Source organism: Lynx canadensis, chromosome F1 (genome assembly GCF_007474595.2).
Source record: "Lynx canadensis isolate LIC74 chromosome F1, mLynCan4.pri.v2, whole genome shotgun sequence".
Classification (NCBI taxonomy): Eukaryota; Metazoa; Chordata; class Mammalia; order Carnivora; family Felidae; genus Lynx; species Lynx canadensis.
Window position 1 is genome coordinate 2,978,087 of NC_044319.2, and position 19,527 is coordinate 2,997,613.

General features: G+C 45.7%; 1 protein-coding gene across 9 annotated transcripts in view; it reads right to left on the minus strand.

Moving 5' to 3' along the window:
* Window positions 1–19,527, minus strand: part of CDC42BPA (CDC42 binding protein kinase alpha) — a 317,618-nt gene that overhangs the window by 205,358 nt on the left and 92,733 nt on the right. For all 9 annotated transcript variants that reach the window (XM_030301801.1, XM_030301804.1, XM_030301802.1 and 6 more), the window contains exons 3-4: window positions 10,767–10,850; window positions 2,794–2,889 (exon numbers count right to left, since the gene is read on the minus strand). In XM_030301801.1, coding sequence (XP_030157661.1) covers window positions 2,794–2,889; window positions 10,767–10,850 — 180 coding nt within the window. The remainder of the gene's footprint in view (window positions 1–2,793; window positions 2,890–10,766; window positions 10,851–19,527) is intronic.

The following is a 19,527-nucleotide window of genomic DNA, read 5'->3' on the forward strand; positions in this document are numbered from 1 at the left end:
ACCACTGATGCTGTTCCCACTGCCCCCCCATTCTTTAAGCAACTGTTCTCACCAAGGCTAACGGTCTGAGGCAAGTTTATTTTCTGTGAGCACGTCTCTCTGCGGCCACACACCTGATTTAATTAACCTGACGCTGGTAAGTGGCTTTCCTGCCTGCCTGACAAATGAGCCGTCAGGAACTCCCTATGGTTGCTGCATCCTTTTCATGTTTCATTTCTGTGCCGAAATTCTGCGGTGAAAAGGTATTGTTTTATATTTGGTGAACTTCCTGACGATGCCTTCCTGTGGGCTGGGAATGCCGCGATCCGAGCTCAGAGCTCCCTGTGCAACATGGACACCCGCATTCTAGCAGAACAGCGGTGGTGTGGAGCCCGGTCACACTGGGCTGCCGTTTGGGTCGTTAACAATCTCATCCGCACTCCGCTTGCCTGAAAAGCACAGTACATAAAGTTTGCACGTGCATTCTTCCTGACAGGAATCATAAAATGTCACGGTACAGCGATACGTATTGTGTTAGAAATGCTATCAAGTTAGGGCGCCCGGGGGGCTCGGTTGGTTAAGCGTCCGACTTCGGCTCAGGTCATGATCTCACGGTTCATGGGTTCGAGCCCCGCATCGGGCTCTGTGCTGACAGCTCGGAGCCTGGAGCCTGCTTCAGATTCTGTGTCTCCCTCTCTCTCTGCCCCTCCCCTGCTTCCGCTGTCTCCCTCACTCTTTCAAAAATAAACAGACGTTAAAAAAGAAGAAAGGCTATCAAGTTATAACCGTCACTGTGATTTGAAGGCTGCCAAGCAGCTGTGCAAAGCGTCGCGACTCACGTGTACATATGTGTCACCGTGTGTCACCGTGCCGGCTGTTGCAAGAGGCCAACTCCTCTGCCCTTGTAGTGCAAAAGCAGCCACTGACAACATACAGATTGGCAGGCATGGCCGCGTTCCAACAGAACTTTATGGACACTGAATTGTGAACTTTATGGAACATTCACGGGTCACAAAATATTCTTCTTTTGACTTTGTTTCAAGTATTTAAAAATGGAAAAACAATTCTTAGCTTGCAGGCTGTACAGAAGTAAGTAGGGGGCCAAATTCGAGCTGCAGGCCGTAGTTCGCTGAAAATTGATCCAGAAGAGGAAGAACCCCAAGATAGGTAGTGCTACCAGCCCTCAGGAGCACCTGACTGACAGGTCTAACCAACTAAATGGATCACATGACAATTCAAAGCCAGTATGTGCAAATTAAACTAACCACCCTCCCCCTCCTCTACTTTCTCCTTCCCAAATATGTTTCCCAACTCGATTCGTCAACTACTAAGCACTGAATCCCACAAGTCAGGCCCTGGAACACGAGGAATCGTTCACACTGTCCCTTTTAAAGCCCCTCTTGAAATCAGACCGAAGTCCCAGCTCCCCAGCTGGCTCTCCACTCGAAGCCCCACTGTACACCCTCTCCCCTTCCCTACTGTGATCACCCTGGCTTCCTCCCTTCCTCAGACGCCCCTCGCCCCCTCTTACCACAAACTTTCCACGGCCCTAAAACCACAGTGTTCACGCCTGGCTCCGTGAGAGACGCCTGAGCGATGGTGGGGGAAGGCAGGAGGAAGGAGCTAAGAGACCGATCGAGGCAGTCCCATTTCTGTCGTCCAGGCTCTCAGACACAATGCCATTTTTAAAAATACACAAGAGTTGCAGACCAAAATACCCCACTGATTTGAGAAACGTGGCTGACTTCTTATCCGTGACACGTCAGGTGCCACGTGCTGGGACTCTCTCATCTGTCCCCACCCCTCCCCACGCCCCTACTCTCCCCTCCATCAAGCCGCTCCACCCTGCACATTTGTGTTCACCACGCCCTCCCTGCATCTTCTCCCTTCTTGGTTTAGCTCATTGACATTCGTCTCTGAAGGCTCCTCACTGACTTCACGCCTGGGAATGAATGTTCTACTTTCTTCATCTGGAATGAATGTTACACTTTCTCAGCTAAGTCTGAGGATATTACTACTTGGCTTTGGACTGATCATCCGGAACAGTAAGAAAAGAGATCCTTTGTCTCTTACTACTGAATCTCCGGGATCTAGAGGGCAGTGCCTAGCACACGGCACACGTCCCATAAATGTCCATCACAAGAACAAGACTTCGTACTAATTTTTAGACCCCGGGCCCCAGTGTTGTGTGTGGCACTCGGCAGGGACTCAACACGTGTGCTAAAAAAACAAACCGTGAGACAAAAACTGGGGCCAGGAAACGAAGAGCCTGGAACGGCAGGCCCAGGGGTCATACGTGGGGGCGTGCGGCCACCATCATCTCCTTCAGTCTTCACTCAGCAGTGCTTCTCAGCTTCCCGTTTTCCTCGGTGCTCATTCCCAATCTCTTCTGCCACGTGGTTCGGGATGTCCATATAAAAGCAGATGAGCCCGGATGTGAAATGCGGCTCCGCTTAAAGTGGCACGTGGCCACTTTGCAAAATGTGTAAAATTCCAAGTAGTAAAAGAATACTACAGATCAAATATATTGGGAAAATCATGAAAAGAGAAAATCCTGAGCACTTTTTCTAGAATTTAAATGTCTGGATTTAGTATCGACTTGCCTATTACAGAGCATAAAAGATTCCAGTGGAAAGGTACCAAATTACCCGGGGGTGGGGGGGGGGGGGTGGGGGGGGGGAGGACAATTTACATGCTGTGAAATTCAGTGGTATTCTAAATAATAACTACATTTAAATAACGCTTGAAAGAAACTAATGCTAAATTCTGCTGATAAAAATTAAGAATATTGAAACATATAAAAGTGGTTCTTACTAAGTTATTGTCATCCTGGAAAGCATAATGCAGGGTTGTAATCCATTTATTATCTCCATTCACTAACACGTCCCTTTCTTCACGAAAACACGCTGTCTGAAAAGGAAAAACAAACACTTTTTTAATCAGAGGACACGTCACGTAAAACTAGGCAATATATTATACAAACAATTGCTTAAGATGTTTGTTATGCTTTCTGTCCTGGAAAAGGAGTACATCCAATATTCCAGGACTTTTCTACAGGTCAAGCACCCTCAGAAAGTGAGCAGCAGGAATGATACCTTGAAAACATTCTCTCTTGAAAACTCCTGCTGTAGTTCCAAACAACCAGAAAAGTGCACAGATTCATTTCACAACCACGGCCCATTTAGGTAATATAAACGGTAACATTTTGCCATCTTTACTTCTGTTCTTTTTAATTTTAAAATATAAGTAAGTGGTAATCTTCCTCCTTTCACCCTGCCCCGCCCTCCTCCCTTGATAAAATGACTCATCCATAGTATATGTTATATTCTTCCCATCATATGCTTGGATCACACGTGTACATGTCCAAAATCAACAGAATTGCTTTGCATTTGAAAATTTCCCATGAATGTTATCATTTGATCTTTCCTTCTGCAACTCAATTACTTCTTATTCAATGATGGCTATTTTCCTTTCAACGGCTGTGACATTCCGTCGTTTGAATCTTCCGGAATTTATTCACGCAAACCCCCAACCAGGAAAACACAGTTACCTCCGATTTTGTTATTACGATGTTGCAATGAACATATTTGTGCTAGTGTGCAAGAATCTCTCTAGGGTATACACTTAGAGGTCGAAATGCTACCCAGAAGCATTTTCAACTTTACCAGACGGAGCCAATTTTCTCTGCTACGTCTGTGCTGATTACTACCCTCTCCCCGGTGTAGAAATCTCCCCTATTCCCCACATCCTCAACTGCATTTGACATTAAAAGGCTTTGAAATGTGTCAATACAATGGGTGTAAATCCATATGTCACTGCTCTTTTCATTAACGTATTCCTAATTACCCATACAGATAAACAGCTTTACGTACGCTTACTGGATAACCCAACTTTCTCTTTGTTCATTCCCCTTTGTCCATTTCCTGTAACGGACTGTTTTTTCCTTTTTGATTTATAAAAGTTTTAGCTTATTGTGAGACTGTATTTCCAGTATCATAAAGGTAGAACCTCAGAAATGTGGTTTTATATGATACATTATAATTCTATAATGTTTGTTTATTTTTGAGAGAGAGAGCACGAGTGGGGGAGGGGCAGAGAGAGAGAGGGAGACACAGAATCCGAAGCAGGCTCCAGGCTCCGAGGTGTCAGCACAGAGCCCAACGCGGGGCGTGAACCCACAAACCGTGGATCATGACCTGGGCTAAAGTCAGACGTTTAACCGACTGAGCCACCCAGGTGCCCCGATAATCTATCATCTTCAGTTTTAATTTTAAAAAACCACCACACCAGAAAGTTCAAAAAGAACCAAAGGCTGAAAGTAAAATCTCAATCTGCTGAGTCACACCCTTTCGGTGTCACGCGTGTCCAGAGGTCACCGCCTAGAACTCTGTGCGGTGTCTTCTTAGAAAATCTGTGTCCCTCTGTGTCAACACACGTGTGCACGTGAACACATGCAACATTCACGTGGTACCTCCCCTCCCCTACCTTTTCATTTCTTTACGCAAATCAGGCCACGATGCTCTGCAAGTTACTGTTTTTTCAAGTAACGATACACCCAAACAGTTTTCCAAACCAGTACGCAGACACCTCCTTCCTGGCTACATACTCCACGCACACTGAAAAACCATCACGGTATTCTACCTGGAGGAGGTGCTTACTTACTGATTTCCCAAAAGATAAATTCAGCCACGACACACAAAACAATTAACGTTACCTAATCGAGTACCCTAATTCTTTCCATGTATTTCCGTAAAACTGTATTTGCTCAAACGAAACTTCCAAAGCCATGCGTGAAAATTTTAAAAATCATTAAACCAAATACACGGGCAGTTTTACCTGCCGTTTCGATTACTAAGGTCCACACGATGCTCTGGTTCACTTTAGAGGGAAAACAGAACCACCCGACACACTCACTGCTAAGTTCTGTTTCAGAATTTGCGTGACTACAATTACAGTCTGAGAGAGAGAGAGAGGTAAGGACTGTCGGAGCCCAGAAGACTCCTTTCTCCTGACCATCTTGTTAGGACAGCTTTCCGGAATCTCAAAGACATTCCAGCTAAATTCTAAAACACGTTTGATAGGCGACTCCAAAGCAAATCAAGCTCCAAAGACTGTCAACAGATGAAACTTCAGTATATTCTAATCTATTCTGAACTGTTCCATGAAAAAACAATTTTTAAAAATATAAAATAAACGACGACCCAGAACTTCAAACACATACAAGAGAAGAGAGTAAAACCACCTCTTCCCCACAATGTACTCATCAACCAATGTCAGCAACTATGTCATTGTTCCATCCATACCCTTTTACCCCCTCACCCTTGTCACCACCCTCCCTCCATGGAAATGCATGTGTGTGCACATGTACACACACACACACACACACACACACACACACACACACACAGCGTTTTTTGAAGCAAACCTCAGACACCATATGATTTTATCCGTAAGTATTTAGGTATTAAACTAGTCCTATTAATGCCTCAGATACTGAGTTTAGATGTAGAACACAGTCTCCTTTTTTGCCCCAGTAGGTCACATTGTCCTCAGTTGTCACAACTGGGGTGGGGGTGGTTAGGACAATCACACGGGAAGAGGCCGGGGATGCTGCTATGTATCCTACAATGCACAGGACAGCTTATGCCCCAAGGAATTATCCGGTCCCAATGTCGCAGTCACTGCGGAGAAGCCCTGTTCTCAACCCATATTAGCCAAACCATGATGCATGCATTACCTCAGGCTTCGTGAAGTTCTAACAAGGACTCCACGTGCATAAATAGGTGGGGATCCGCTACCGAGGAGTTTAATCTGAGGAGTGGATAAATGTTAGTCTGCACAACATGAAAATCCCGCCATGTAAAAACGATCCTTGAATCCCTTCACAACCTCAGTACACAAACTAAAGCACCACAGAAGCCAACAGCAGCGTGGCAGACCATGAGCATCTGATCCCGTCTCATTCTTATTTACGCCACACGTGCTTCTGAGGTGTGGTGAGTCGCTCTGATGCGCTGTCTTCTCACATTCTGAATCTTCTCTCTGCCAGCCGCACGTAGTCAGATGTGCTGAAATGACTGAATGTGTTGATAATTTGATTCCACCTTACTGAGAATTCACACTTTGATTAAACTCGCTATTCCAAGGTATACGTATAAAGATTTTGACTACAGCACAGTTCAAGAGAGTAAAAAGATAGTAAAATGTGGACATAATCTAAATGGCCATCAATGTTTGTTTTTTTTTTTTTAATGTTTTTATTTATTTTTGAGAAGAGAGAGACAGAGCATGAGCAGGGGAGGGGAGAGAGAAAAAGGGAGACACAGAATCGGAAGCAGGCTCCGGGCTCCGAGCTGTCAGCACAGAGCCCGACGCGGGGCTCGAAATCACAAACCATGAGGTCATGACCTAAGCCAAAGTTGGACGCCCAACCAAGTGAGCCACCCAGGTGCCCCGGCCATCAATGTTTAAAAAAAAACAATCAAACTACTAAAAAATATATCCATTTAGTATAATGAGACGATTTAACAGGCTGAGATAAATGTATAAATATGGAAATAGAAAAATCCAACATATGTATTATTAAATGATAAAAGCAATGTGAAAAATCAGTCTTTTAGTATGAGTCCATTATAATAAAACTTTCCATTAAGGACAAATATGAAACTCTTAATAATGGTTTACTTTGAATAGAAAGATTAGATACTGGAAGAAGGAAAGGGACCTTTCATATTTTTACTTCTTACTTTTTTTACTTCTTTACTTTACTTTTTACTTCTTTACTTTTCTGTCATGCTTACTTTTTTTTTAATGTAGGTGGCAGATCAGGAAATAAGGCAGATCAAATCCAATGGCCTCAATTCATGAATATCACTATTACTGGCACCAGTCGTTATGAAAATAATAAAGGAATAACAACAGTAACAAAAACAATAAGGCAAGTGGCATAAACCGGTACCATCACCGTTCAACCAAGATACAGTATTCCTCTGTGACACAGAGATCATTATCATCTTCTGTAATCAGCAAGACGACAAAACCCTGGAAAGGACTAACTCCAATGGAGAGCATTTCTGTCAACTATTTCACACCTTCCAGTGAAATGAGTGAGGACACCTCCTATAAAGCACTGAATAACTGTGAAGAGAAGGTAACATTTACAGAACATATTGGAAGAAGTTCAGGGACTGTTGACAAAGTCTGTAGATGATGAATGAGCAGGGACAGCGATCTCTGAACATAAGACGTTAGCAATTATGCAGCTGCCCAGAGAGAGAGAGGGTGTCCTACGACCTTCAAATAATGCATGTCCCACTAATTACATATTTGTTATGCACCTTAAATGGAAATAAATACAGCCAGTAGGTTGGAGATAAATCTTCGAAAACTTATTTTGTTTCACTTCACTTCATTTCATTTCAGACAGCGAGCAGGCATGCGAGCAGGGACAGAGGCAGAGGGAGAGAGAAAATCTTAAGCAGGCTCCTTGCTTGGCACGGAGCCCGATGTGGGGCTCAATCCCACGACCCTGGAATCATGCATGACCTGAGCCGAAATCAAGAGTCGGACACTCAACTACTGAGCCACCCAGGCGCCCCTGAAAAACTGGTCTGAAACATCAACAATGCACAGGTTAAGAATCAAGACACGTTGCTGCTCAACTGTAAATTATCAAGCATCATGAGTGGCCCAGTTTCCCAAAGATGGAGAGGTCATGGTCAGAGCAGCGGGTTTTTTTTTTAACATTTGTTTAAAAAAGGACTTGATAATTCAAGCACAGAAATACAATTCCACTCTAGTTCAAAATGAATCTCTCTTTAAAAATTTCAGCGTAGGGGTGCCTGGGTGTCTCAGTCAGTTAAGCATCTGACTTTTGGCTCAGGTCATGATCTCACGGTTCATGAGTTCGAGCTCCGCGTCAGGCTCTGTGCAGACAGCTCGGAGCCTGGAGTCTGCTTTGGATTCTGTGTCTCCCTCGCTCTCTGCCCCTCCCCTGCTCATGTTCTGTCTCTGTCTCTCAAAAATAAATAAATGTTAAAAAAAAAAAATTTAATAAAAAATTTTTTTAAAAATTTCAATGTAGAATTTCTTTAATGCAAGTTTCAAATAGTTCCTTTAGAATACTGAATCTGCCTTGTATCCTTGAAGTAAAACCCACCCATCATTGGTATATGCACAAGTCTTTTTAGATATAGCTGAATTCTATTTGCTGACATTTTGCTAAAGACATTTTTATCTATGTTCATGAGGCATTTTGGTCTTTAATTTCTTTGTATAGTCCCTGTCTGGCTTTCCTATCCGAGTAATACTGACTTCCCAGAGTAAGTGCTGTTCCTCAGGCCCCACGGTCCACCTCCTTCTCTCTGCCTTCCAGTGTCTTCTTGTATTTGTTTTATATATAACGTCCAAGGCCTTGAAGACTGTACTTAAGGGGAGGGATAGGAAGAAATACATTTATTCCATCTTGCCCCAGGAAGAAAATATACTAACGTTTCTTTTTTTTTTTTTTAATTTTTTCTCAATGTTTTTATTTATTTTTGAGACAGAGAGAGACAGAGCATGAGCAGGGAAGGGGCAGAGAGAGAGGGAGACACAGAATCGGAAGCAGGCTCCAGGCTCTGAGCCGTCAGCACAGAGCCCAATATGGGGCTCGAACTCACAGACGGCGAGACCATGACCTGAGCCGAAGTCGGACGCTCAACCGACTGAGCCACCCAGGCGCCCCATAACGTTTCTTAATTCAACAAAATTATATTTACTTCCCAATTATTCCTTGTTTTATCTTCCATTTGGGCCACTTCTTTCAGTCAAAGGTGGATCAAAGGCAACCCAGTGACCTTCCTCCCCGGCACACCAACTTCAAAGAAAAGAGTTCAGACTTTAACTCCGTTTTTCACAACTCCAACGCCAAAACACTAAACTGACTATAAATGATTTCCTCGAAACAATTAGAACACGCTTATTTACTGTTTCTTAGTAGTAAGACCTGTAGCGCCAGCCGCTGGCAATGCCGCCAGCAACTTTGGCTGCAGAAACTCTACCGTCTGGAGGCCACGTCCTTCCCGGGATGGCCTGTAGTTGATGACCGAATACGGCAGGTACGAAAAGGCCAGCCCTCTGGCCTCACGTGGGGCTCCACAGACAGCCTGACTTCTCCCCGAAAACATTTCACCCCCTTTCACTCCCATCGGTCCCCATCTCAGAAGAATGCCCTAATTCAATCTCCGTGTTCACCACCTGGAAAGTCCAACCAGCGACAGTAAGGCAACTCGGTGTTAGGGAGATTCCAAAGTAAAGACCGAAGTTACTGAATGTAACGGACACTGGCGCATACGCCAGAAAGAGACACAAATGTCACCAGATGCTTTTCTCAACGGTTACTGTCCCGGGGAGAGGGGCTGCGTGGGGTGGGGCGTGGTCAAAGAAGACTTCAGCTCCATCTGTAATGCGCTAGTGTTTGTTTTACAAATAATGTATCTGTATTTTGCTTCTGTAGTTTGTGTGTGTGTCCCCCCCCCCCCCAGGACACACATAGAAAATAAGACTGAAAGCAACAACTTCCCCGGAACGTTAGTGATTAATTCCAGGTAGTGGAATATAAGTGACTGTTAGCTGCTTCTCCGTGTTTTGTTACATTTCTCAAACTTCCCAAAGGAAACAACTGACAAAGTATTTCACTACTGTCCCATCTACCACCAAGGGAACCTTTTTTGCTTTTCTCCGTATGCTTGGTGCTTTCCAGGTTGCTTCAAGTACTGGTCGGTAAAGATTCCTTTTCTTTTCTTTTTTTTTTGTTTTATTTGTTTTTGAGAGCAAGACAGAACATGAGTGGGGGAGGGGCAGAGAGAGAGGGAGACACAGAATCGGAAGCAGGCTCCAGGCTCTGAGCTGTCAGCACAGAGCCCGACGTGGGGCTCAAACCCACAGACCATGAGATCATGACCTGAGCGGAAGTTGGACGCTTAACCGACTGAGCCGCCCAGGCACCCCTGGTAGGTGAAGATTTCTAAGCGCTGTTTCTCGTTAGAGAACTCTAACCTCCAGAACTAATATTCAGCCTGCTCGGCAGTATGATCCTCCTACAGGTTCAAATACTGAAATACTTGCACACCAGTAAGTTCTGCTTCCCTGAGGCCCCCCACCCAGCCCCCCACCCAGGATCGAACACGGCAGGACACCTCCAGAACCCCACCCCAAATTTATGTGTAACGTCAGTTCTGACCATACCGCACCAGCAATGAGACATTTGTAACCTCACTCCGGCCGATCTCTCCTTCGTGTCTAGGACCAACACAGAAACATCAGCAGCTGCTGCAAGAGCAGATTTTACTACCGTCCTCTAATCACGTAAAAACACAAATTTAACTGTGTAATCGGTAGTAACGAGAAGTCTCAGAGGGCACACTCAAAGCTCGGGCTGACCTCTGCTTTGAGCAGAACACAGATAGATACAGAATATAAACAAGTTACATCAAGCTGGAAATCAATCATTATTTCTTCCCATAAAAGTTTTAAACAGGTTTCCAAACACCCTTTTCACATGAATATTTAAGCACCACATTACAGGGTTTCCATTTGGCTTTCAGAGATATGAAATTATACGAATTATAACTTTTATCATCACTATATCACAACGGTAAATTGCTGAATTTGTTATCTTAAAAATAATGTTACTACAGATACAATGTTACTGAATGATTTAAAGATCTATTGGTCTCTGTAATTTTATAGGTCTCTAAAATCATTTCTAAAACATTATTTAAACATCCCAATAATGAGAATCTTACCTCAGCTCTTTTCAGCATTTCCCATTTATTCAATATTTTCATGGCAAATACCTTATCTGCATTTTTTAGTTTCACTACAGCAACCTAGAAAAGGAAAGACAACTTTTAAAATATGACAAATACAACTTTTTTCAGTTACCCGTTTTCCTTTTTCCTCTCTGTAAAAAAGTAAATGCCAAAATTATCAATGACTTCCATGCAGTTCGTAATCTAAGATCCTAAATCAAACATATTGTCAGTTGAAAAAGTTACATTAGTCAACATGTGCCAAACAAATGTTATTTTTTAACACCATATCAACTAATTGTTTACTGTATCCTCCTTTTCCAGTTTTCTGCTCTAGAATTTTAACTCAGCATCTACTATCACTAGGAAATTGACCAAAATGTACAACATTGGAATGACTAGAGCTTGTTAAATACCACATGCCAGATTCCAACATGATGCTGCACGGAATCGTGTTGCCAACACAAGTCTGTTTTGTGGGAATCAATTAATATAAAGTAAACTGCAAATGAGATTATTTTTCACACCACATACTCTTACCCCCGCCCCTGTCTGTCTGTCTGTCTGTCTGTCACACACACACACACACACACACACACACACACACACACACACCCCTAAAGATCAATTAAGGCTAACAGCTCTACAAATTGTAGACTTCACACGTTCCTTTCCAACCATAAAAGGAACAAACATTTTTGTATTTTTTTGTATTTTAGTTACGGACCGAAAAGCTGTCAAATAAAAATAAATAAGCCTCAACAAACTGATTACCTTTCTGTTTCTGCCTCTCTGCTTCCCTTTGACCAGATAATTTCAAAGGGCCCTTCCAGCTTCCTGGGGGTGCGCTAGGGCTCAGCCTGAACTACAGAAGTGGAGACCTAGGTGGCTTCCAGTCACTGGGGGCTGGGAAGAGGAAGATAAACGCTACCCTGATAGGCAGAAGTAGAAAACAAACTATATGCAGCACCTCTTCCAACTAGTTCAAAGGGATGTTTCCAAGGATAGTGAATAGGTTTAAACTCAAGTGTCAAAATTTTAAAATCTCAACAGCAAATGTACATATTGGGAGCACTTCATAAATCTGTATTTGGATTAGATTGCAATAAAAGTAACATGACCATAGAACCAAAATCACTGTATGATGCCATTACACAATGCAAACTAGAACGTTTCTTGGTAATTGTCGTAAATGGTTACGGTATCTTGTGATTAGAGTTTTTCATCCGTTAAAATGGTAGGAAAGAAGAGGAATATCTCAACTTCAAATGCAAGCACTTTAGTCTTTAGTCATTTCTGGTCATATCTGCGGAAATGACGGGTCAGTGAAACTGTTCTCCCAGTGGGTTCATGCTTAAAGAAAGGGGGCTGTCCATGGCCCAGCAACAATCTAAACGTCCACTGCCAGATGAACAGACGAAGAAAATGTGGCACACACATACAATGGGATATTATTCAACCACAAAAAAGACGGAAATCCTGCTTCTATGACAACTCGGACGAACCATGAACCTGGAGGGCATTATGCTAAGTGAACTAAGCCAGACACAGAAAAACAAATACCGTGTGATCTCATTTATATGTGGAATCTAAGAAAAGTCACACTCATGAAAACAGAGAAGAGAAGGAGGGTTGCCAGGTGCTAGGGGTGGGGAGGTGTTGGTCCAAGGGTACAAAGTTCCAGTTGTAAGATGAATACGTTCTGGGCACGTGACGTACAGCATGGTGACTACAGTTAACAGTATTGTGCTACACACTTGAAAATTGTTAAAAGATCTTAAATGTTCTCACGGCAAGAAAACAAAAGGTAATTATGGGAGGAGATATTAACCATCCTGTGGTAATCAGTTTGCAATACATACAAGTATTGAATCATTACTTAGTACACCTGAAACGTACACAATGTTATATGTCAATAATATCTCAACAAAGATGGGGGGGGGGGCGGATAAAGGACACTATAAATAAAGAGCAAGGAGAAACATGAAATATTGTTTCACCCAAACCTCTGAAAGGCTGGAAACAAGTTTAGCTGCTCGGTAGATTCAAATTATGTGCTGGGAGTGCAGACAGAAAGACGGGAGCGCTGAGTTCGACACACTTCTGTTCAGGACAGGGAAGGGACCCTGCCTATCACTTAAGCTGTCCTTATTCTGATCAGGGAAAGAAAGACTTAAGATTCCCCCTCCTCAGATTGCCTAGCTCCGTGCGTCTCACCAGGTCTGTGTTTGAGCACAGAAGTTTCTGGTGAACACTGGGAAGAGAAATCGCTGTAGTATCCGAGCATGTTCTAAATGCCAGCTACTCCCCTAAGAGTCTGATGCTGGTCCACAACCCCCTACCTGCAGTTCTAAAGCCAAAAGACTTTCACAAGCCATCCGGCAGCAGGTTCTGACATCAGGCTGATTATAGGTTTTGGGGTTTTGGTTCTTTGATCCCATTCAGTATAAAGACAAGCATGCTCCACTGGAGACACACGAAAGCCCCTGCTTTTGAGGTGCTGGTCCAAACCCCAACCGGCTCCCAGGTGAAACAGAGCAGAAGCACTGAATTATTGTCCTCAAATCCAAAAAACACTGGGCCCAACACCGCCTGTGGGTCACAGAGCTGTGCGGGGAATTAGCATTCACTGACCACCAGGCACTGGAGCTAGCATCTCGGGTGGCTGCTCAGGGCGGCCGTGACGCACTCTGCGGGCAGACCACTGGGCTGGAGGCCTGGCTCTGTCATCAGCTGTGTAACTCTGGGCGCATAACCTTTCAGAACTTCACTTTTCTCATCCGTGTAACAGCTAATGCACTAACGTACAACGTACGAAGGGTACTCACCTTTCAGAACTGCGGTAAAGATGAAAATAACACAAGCGCAAACTGCTTTCAACTCAGTGTTCAACAAGCGCCAGCCGTTATCCTGTCAGGCACCGCACAAAGCACAGCCCGGCCCAATGCCTTCACCGTCGTCTGCTCGACCCCAATTACACATCCCAACTTATTTACGTTAACTATGAAATAAGAAACTCCAGCCTCTTCAGCTACTAATAATTTTGTATCTGTGGTGGCACACAGAAATAGAGCTAGAAATAGCCTCAACTGAAAATATAAACAGGGGCGCCTGGGTGGCTCCGTCGGTTAAGCATCTGACTTCAGTTCAGGTCATGATCTCGTGGTCGGTGGGTTCGAGCCCCGCGTCGGGCTCTGTGCTGACGGCTCAGAGCCTGGAGCCTGCTTCGGATTCTGTGTCTCCCTCTCTCTGCCCCTCCCCCCACTCATGCTCTGTCTCTCAAAAATGAATAAACGTTTAAAAAATTTTTTTCTAAATAAATAAAAACTATATTTAGTATGGCCTAGAAGATGATAAATTTAACACAGAACATGTAGTTTTTAAAAACACCAAAGATGTCTCTTCAAAGGCTTCATATTTAAAGCACTCCACTGTTAGAAAAGCTGCAAACACTACAGAAAAAAATCACCAAGTGACAAATATACATAAACGAATGAGCTCTTAAACACAGCTTAAGTCTCTGCACTCATAGCCGCAACACGCAACACGGGATTTCTCTCTCTATACTAAACACAATTTCAATATGCCAAGCACCAGTTTCCCTGCGGGGCTCAGATCTAGTCTACACTCAGTAAATCCAGGGTTCACCACACCTCCTCCGGCCCATTCCGTTCAACCTGCCGTCACATCTTGCCCGGACGGTCCTACCCGGCCTCTCCGCTTCTGCCCTTGACCCCCACGGTGTCTTCCCAGCCCAGCAGTCAGAGTGATCCTGCGTCAATGTGGCTGAGATCGGGACACTCCTCTGCTCCAAGACCCCCAACGGTTTCCCATCTCCCTCCAAGTAACCGTCAACCTGCCATAACTCCTCAGGCCAACACATTCTCGTCTTCCCACCTCCCACATCTCACACGCCCTCCCTGGTTCACTCTGCTCCAGACATTCTGGTCGCCTGGCCCAGTCCCAACCCAGGGCATCTGACCTCATTCCCTGGGTCTCAGGCAGTCTCTCCCATAAAGTGACATGGGCTGCTCCCTCAAACTGAATTGACAAGCATCCCTTCCTGAACGGTCGCTGCCCTGTCACTCTTTCTAGATCATCTCTTGCTTCCCTTTACCCTTCACTCTTATTTGACAAACTGCATATTCTTCTGTATTTTACCACTTGCCTTCCTCACTAGAATGCAAGTTCTATGATGGCAGAGGTCACTCTTTCTCCTCTGTTCACTGGCATATGCCCGGTGCTTGGGAATCAACAGGTACCTGGTTAAGTGCCAGATGGATAAACGATGAGTGTTTGTCATCTGAGTGGGAACTTGTACGAGGAAAGTTACCGGGCATCAATATTAGTGGCTTCAAGCACACTGCTAAACTGACACTAACACGCCAACCCAAACAGGGCACTGCGGTCAGAGAGGCAATGGTGTCCCTGAGATCGCTTGTGTGGGAGGCCACTCCGGCCCCCGCTGCTCTCGGGGCAAAACGCAGGGCCTCCCAAGTCTTGACTTCATAGCCTGCCCTTCATCTCCTGCCTGTGGCTACTGTTCACTATTTACTGCCTCAAGCCTCCGTCTCCTTATCATCTCCAATGTACAGCGTCCATCATCATTCATCATTAATAATGATGACAAAATAATAAAACCACTCTTATTTAGGGCAAGCGTCCTCTGTGCCTGACACCGGGCCGCGCACATTTCAGGTACGACCTCAGGGCCTACACCGCTGGACGGCAGGGTCCGACCGTGCTCGCTGCCTGATCACAAAGGCAGTGCTCTCTAGACTAGAGGTACTGAGCCGTTCCACGGCCCTGAAGACGTCCTCCCATGCCCCACGCCCATAACCCTGATGCCTACCGACTTGTTAATGGTGATCGCTGTTAATACGTGTGGAAGACACTGTATTTGTTTCTTATACTGTTCTGTTAGTGACCAGTTGGTGTTCAAAATATTCACTGGAAAAAACCCCCAAAACTAAGTCTCTCTGACAGGCAACCTAGGGTTTCCTAACAGCCAGAGGTATGCTCTCCATGGAGACACAATTCATATACACGGTAGCCATAGTCGGAATATTTAAAAATCAGAACGGACCCAGGCTCTAACGAGGCGGTACGCCCACGCCGCCGTGCCCCTGCGGACCCCAGACCAGCCCTGTATACGCAGAGGCTGTCGACAGGGAATCATGCGGTGGACTTCCAACCTCCCTCACTCTCCCGTGAATCCCCGAGAGCCGGGCCACAAGGATTTTTAAGGAAGGAGGAGTAGCTCAGTCCTTTCGGCCCCGGGACTAGGTGTGCAGACACGCGAGGGCCTAGTGACAGTCGGCAGAGGAAGCGAGCTAATTAGAAGCTGTTGACACCTGAAGCGGGGGTAGCGGGCCAAAGCGGCAAGCTTTCACCAGCCTTGAAGCTGCCGGAGCAAGGCTGGCGCAGGCAGAAGCGGTGAGCCACCAGGAAACTGGGACGGGCAACGCCCAGGGCGTAAGTTAAAGGTTTTCCTGAAAGCAGAAACGAAAACCCAGCGTTAAGTCAAGCAGTGACTGACGGACAACGGCGGAGTCGCAGACAGAAGGCTCGGAACTGGCAGAGCGGCTGACGTTCGAGTCTCTCTTGCCCCTGGACGGTTTCCCGCGATTTATGCATTTCTTGAAGGCGTTACAGAACTTAGGCTTTTGTTCTCAGAGTTTCATTTTTTTAAGGAGAAGCGTAATTGATAGAAACGCCGCTCCCATCGGAGATCCCGCCGGTGAGCCGGAGGCCCGGACAGACCTCTGTACAAGTTCCCGATGGAAGACAAGACACCGTGGAGGAAACGGCTCTCTCTTTAGGGTCCTTTCACCCTGGATCAGCTGATAGATACGGGCTGTGTGGGGCCAGCAGAGCTCTTCTAATCAGGCATGAGTAACTCTGCAGTAAGAGCTCATAACCCAGCCAATACCACTGTTCTATGCAAAATTCACTGTCTTCAAAGAGAGTCCATTACCTGCAGTCTGTTGCTTTTATCTTACATATTTTAACTGATATTCACAGGGGCAAGAATACAGCAAACAAGAAGGGAAAAGCCAAAGGCCCCCTCTCACACGGACCCTCGATCTCGTCAGTGGTGCACTGAGCACCGGGGGCTGACTCCGGAGGTCTCCACGGCACCAGGGGTGGCCGCCCAGGCACGACTAGCTCCTGGGCCCCTGACCGCCCAAGCGGTCCTGCACTCCGCCAGACCTGCAGAGCAAATACGGCCGTCCTTAGCGATCTGCCTCACTCCATCCAGGGGGTACGTGTCAGTCAGTCTCTAGTGCCGTCCCTTTTGCAGCCATTTTTTGGGGAAAAACCTACTATTAAAGTATTTTTATGATTGCTTTCTGTTTTCCCATAGCTCAACCTCAACTGGGCCCTGAAACCCACCTGCAGCCCCACCGTCACTTCTCTGCCCTTTCCCAACCTTCTCCAGGACCCCGGGGCTGCCCCCACCGCCCAGCCCACTGGGCCGTGACCTACCCTTCACCCCACAGTTCGTGACCTGGTGGCCTGCCTCACAGAGCACAGATCCTTCACATCCCCTCACGCCGTCTTTACACGTGTGTGCATTTCCACGAGTCCTGACTCCTCTTCCTTTCGCCCAGGGAAGAACCCTCTCGAGGCTGACGGTACCATCTGCGGTCTTGGTCCCAGGCCCTCTCTTCCTTCTTAACCTTGTTCCAGTAAAGATTTCCTTCTGGACTTCCAGCCCCCTTTCTTCTGCTTCCTGAGTATCAATTGATAAACTTCTCCAAGACCTTCTCCCATCCCAAACCAAGAAAATGAAACAAAAAATTATCGCCAAACTACCCTCCCCTCAAGGACCTGGCGGCACATCCCTTTTCCAGGAGACACCATGTCCCCACAAAGCACATTTTTAAAGAGGAGTATGTGCTTGCTTCTTCACTCACCGTTTACTTGCTTCTCAGCCTCTTTCAATCACTAATTTCAATCTAGTTTCTGTTTCACCCCACTGGAGCAAAATTATTCTCTCAAAGATCAATAATGATCTTCTACTTTGCAAATAAAAAACATTGTTCTCGGGGCGCCTGGGTGGCGCAGTCGGTTAAGCGTCCGACTTCAGCCAGGTCACGATCTCGCGGTCCGTGAGTTCGAGCACCGCGTCAGGCTCTGGGCTGATGGCTCAGAGCCTGGAGCCTGTTTCCGATTCTGTGTCTCCCTCTCTCTCTGCCCCTCCCCCGTTCATGCTCTGTCTCTGTCTGTCCCAAAAATAAATAAACGTTGAAAAAAAAAATTAAAAACAAAACAAAACAAAACATTGTTCTCAATTCTCATCCGTTTCAACCTTTCTTCATCACTGTCGGCCATCGGTACACTCTCCTACTTTTTCTTTTACTCAGTCAATGTTCCCCCAGGATCCCTACTCCACCTTTTTAAATCCCCTCCCCTTCCTGATTTGGGTATCTATTCCAAATGCCCCAGCTGACACCTGTATGCTCATGTCTCTTAAATCCTGATCTAATATCTACAGCGTATTTCTATATGCCTACTCGTCATCTCTAAATGTCCAACAAATATCTGAAATTTAACAAGTCAAAAACCTGTATACCAAGCTCATTTACTAAGGTGCACACCGCCCCCCCCCCCCCCCCCGCACAATCACCCATGGCTTCCACCTGTAACTGGTCTCTGCCATCCAAGTGACTTCCTTCCAATCTGTCTCTCCCACCCACCTTTCTCTCCCATTACCACTGGCCTGGCTCACACCCCTCCGCCTCATTATTTCATCTAGAATATCATAAATCAGATCCTTTTTGACCACCTGACTATATGCCAGACATTATGTTTACTGCTGAGAATACAAACATAAATAAAAAGAGCTCTTGCCTTCACAGTTCAATGTGGGAGACATACCTAACCAGACAATCACAGCACAACCTGGAAAAGGTAAAAACAAGGTCCTACATAAAAGTCCAGAAGACGGATGCCTGACCCAGAAGGTGAAGAGTGGGGAAGGGAGGCAATATGTGAATATATATGTTAAAGTTTGTTGGAAGAGGTGACAGACACCTGAGTCTTACACAAGGCACCCCAGAAAAAGGGGACCGAGGGGGCCTGATTGAAGAGAGGGGCTTTTGTGAAGCGGGTACAGATGAGCAAGGCACAAAGCCAGAAATAATCCGTGTGGGGGACAGAGGTGAGACGTTTGAGGATAAGAAGCCCTTTTCTTTCCTAGGAAAGACTTTCCTCCTAGCAGGGAGGAGCAAGAAACGAGGCTGAGGGGTCCAAATAAGGGAAGAGCTCGCATGCTGTGTTGCTGAGCTAGAGCCTTAAAGTATGAATAATAGAGAACGATTCTTCAAGAGCTGGGTTTAGCTTGATCACGTTCACAGCTCAATGGAGAATGGTTCTGAGGCAGGGAGAGAAACAAGGTTACAGCGGTGGCTGAGGTTAAAGACACTGAGGACCCAACTGGGGGAAGAGAGGAAGAAATTCAAGGAAGACTGAGGGCATAAAAGTTGGTGATTAATTAGATGTGGGACCAGAGAGTGAGAAATCCAGATCTCCGTGTCTCTGGTCTCTCCTCTCTCCAATCGTTCCTCCACACTACCACCAGGAGTATCCTTTTTACTGTTCTGACTCTCACTACTCTGCTTACTACCCTTTGATACTCTCCCATTCCTACAGAGTAGCGCTCCTTAGCACGCACACCCACTCACGTTCAAGGGACCGTCCGATCCTCAGCCTGCAACACCACCAACTCTGTATCCCAGTCACAAAACCC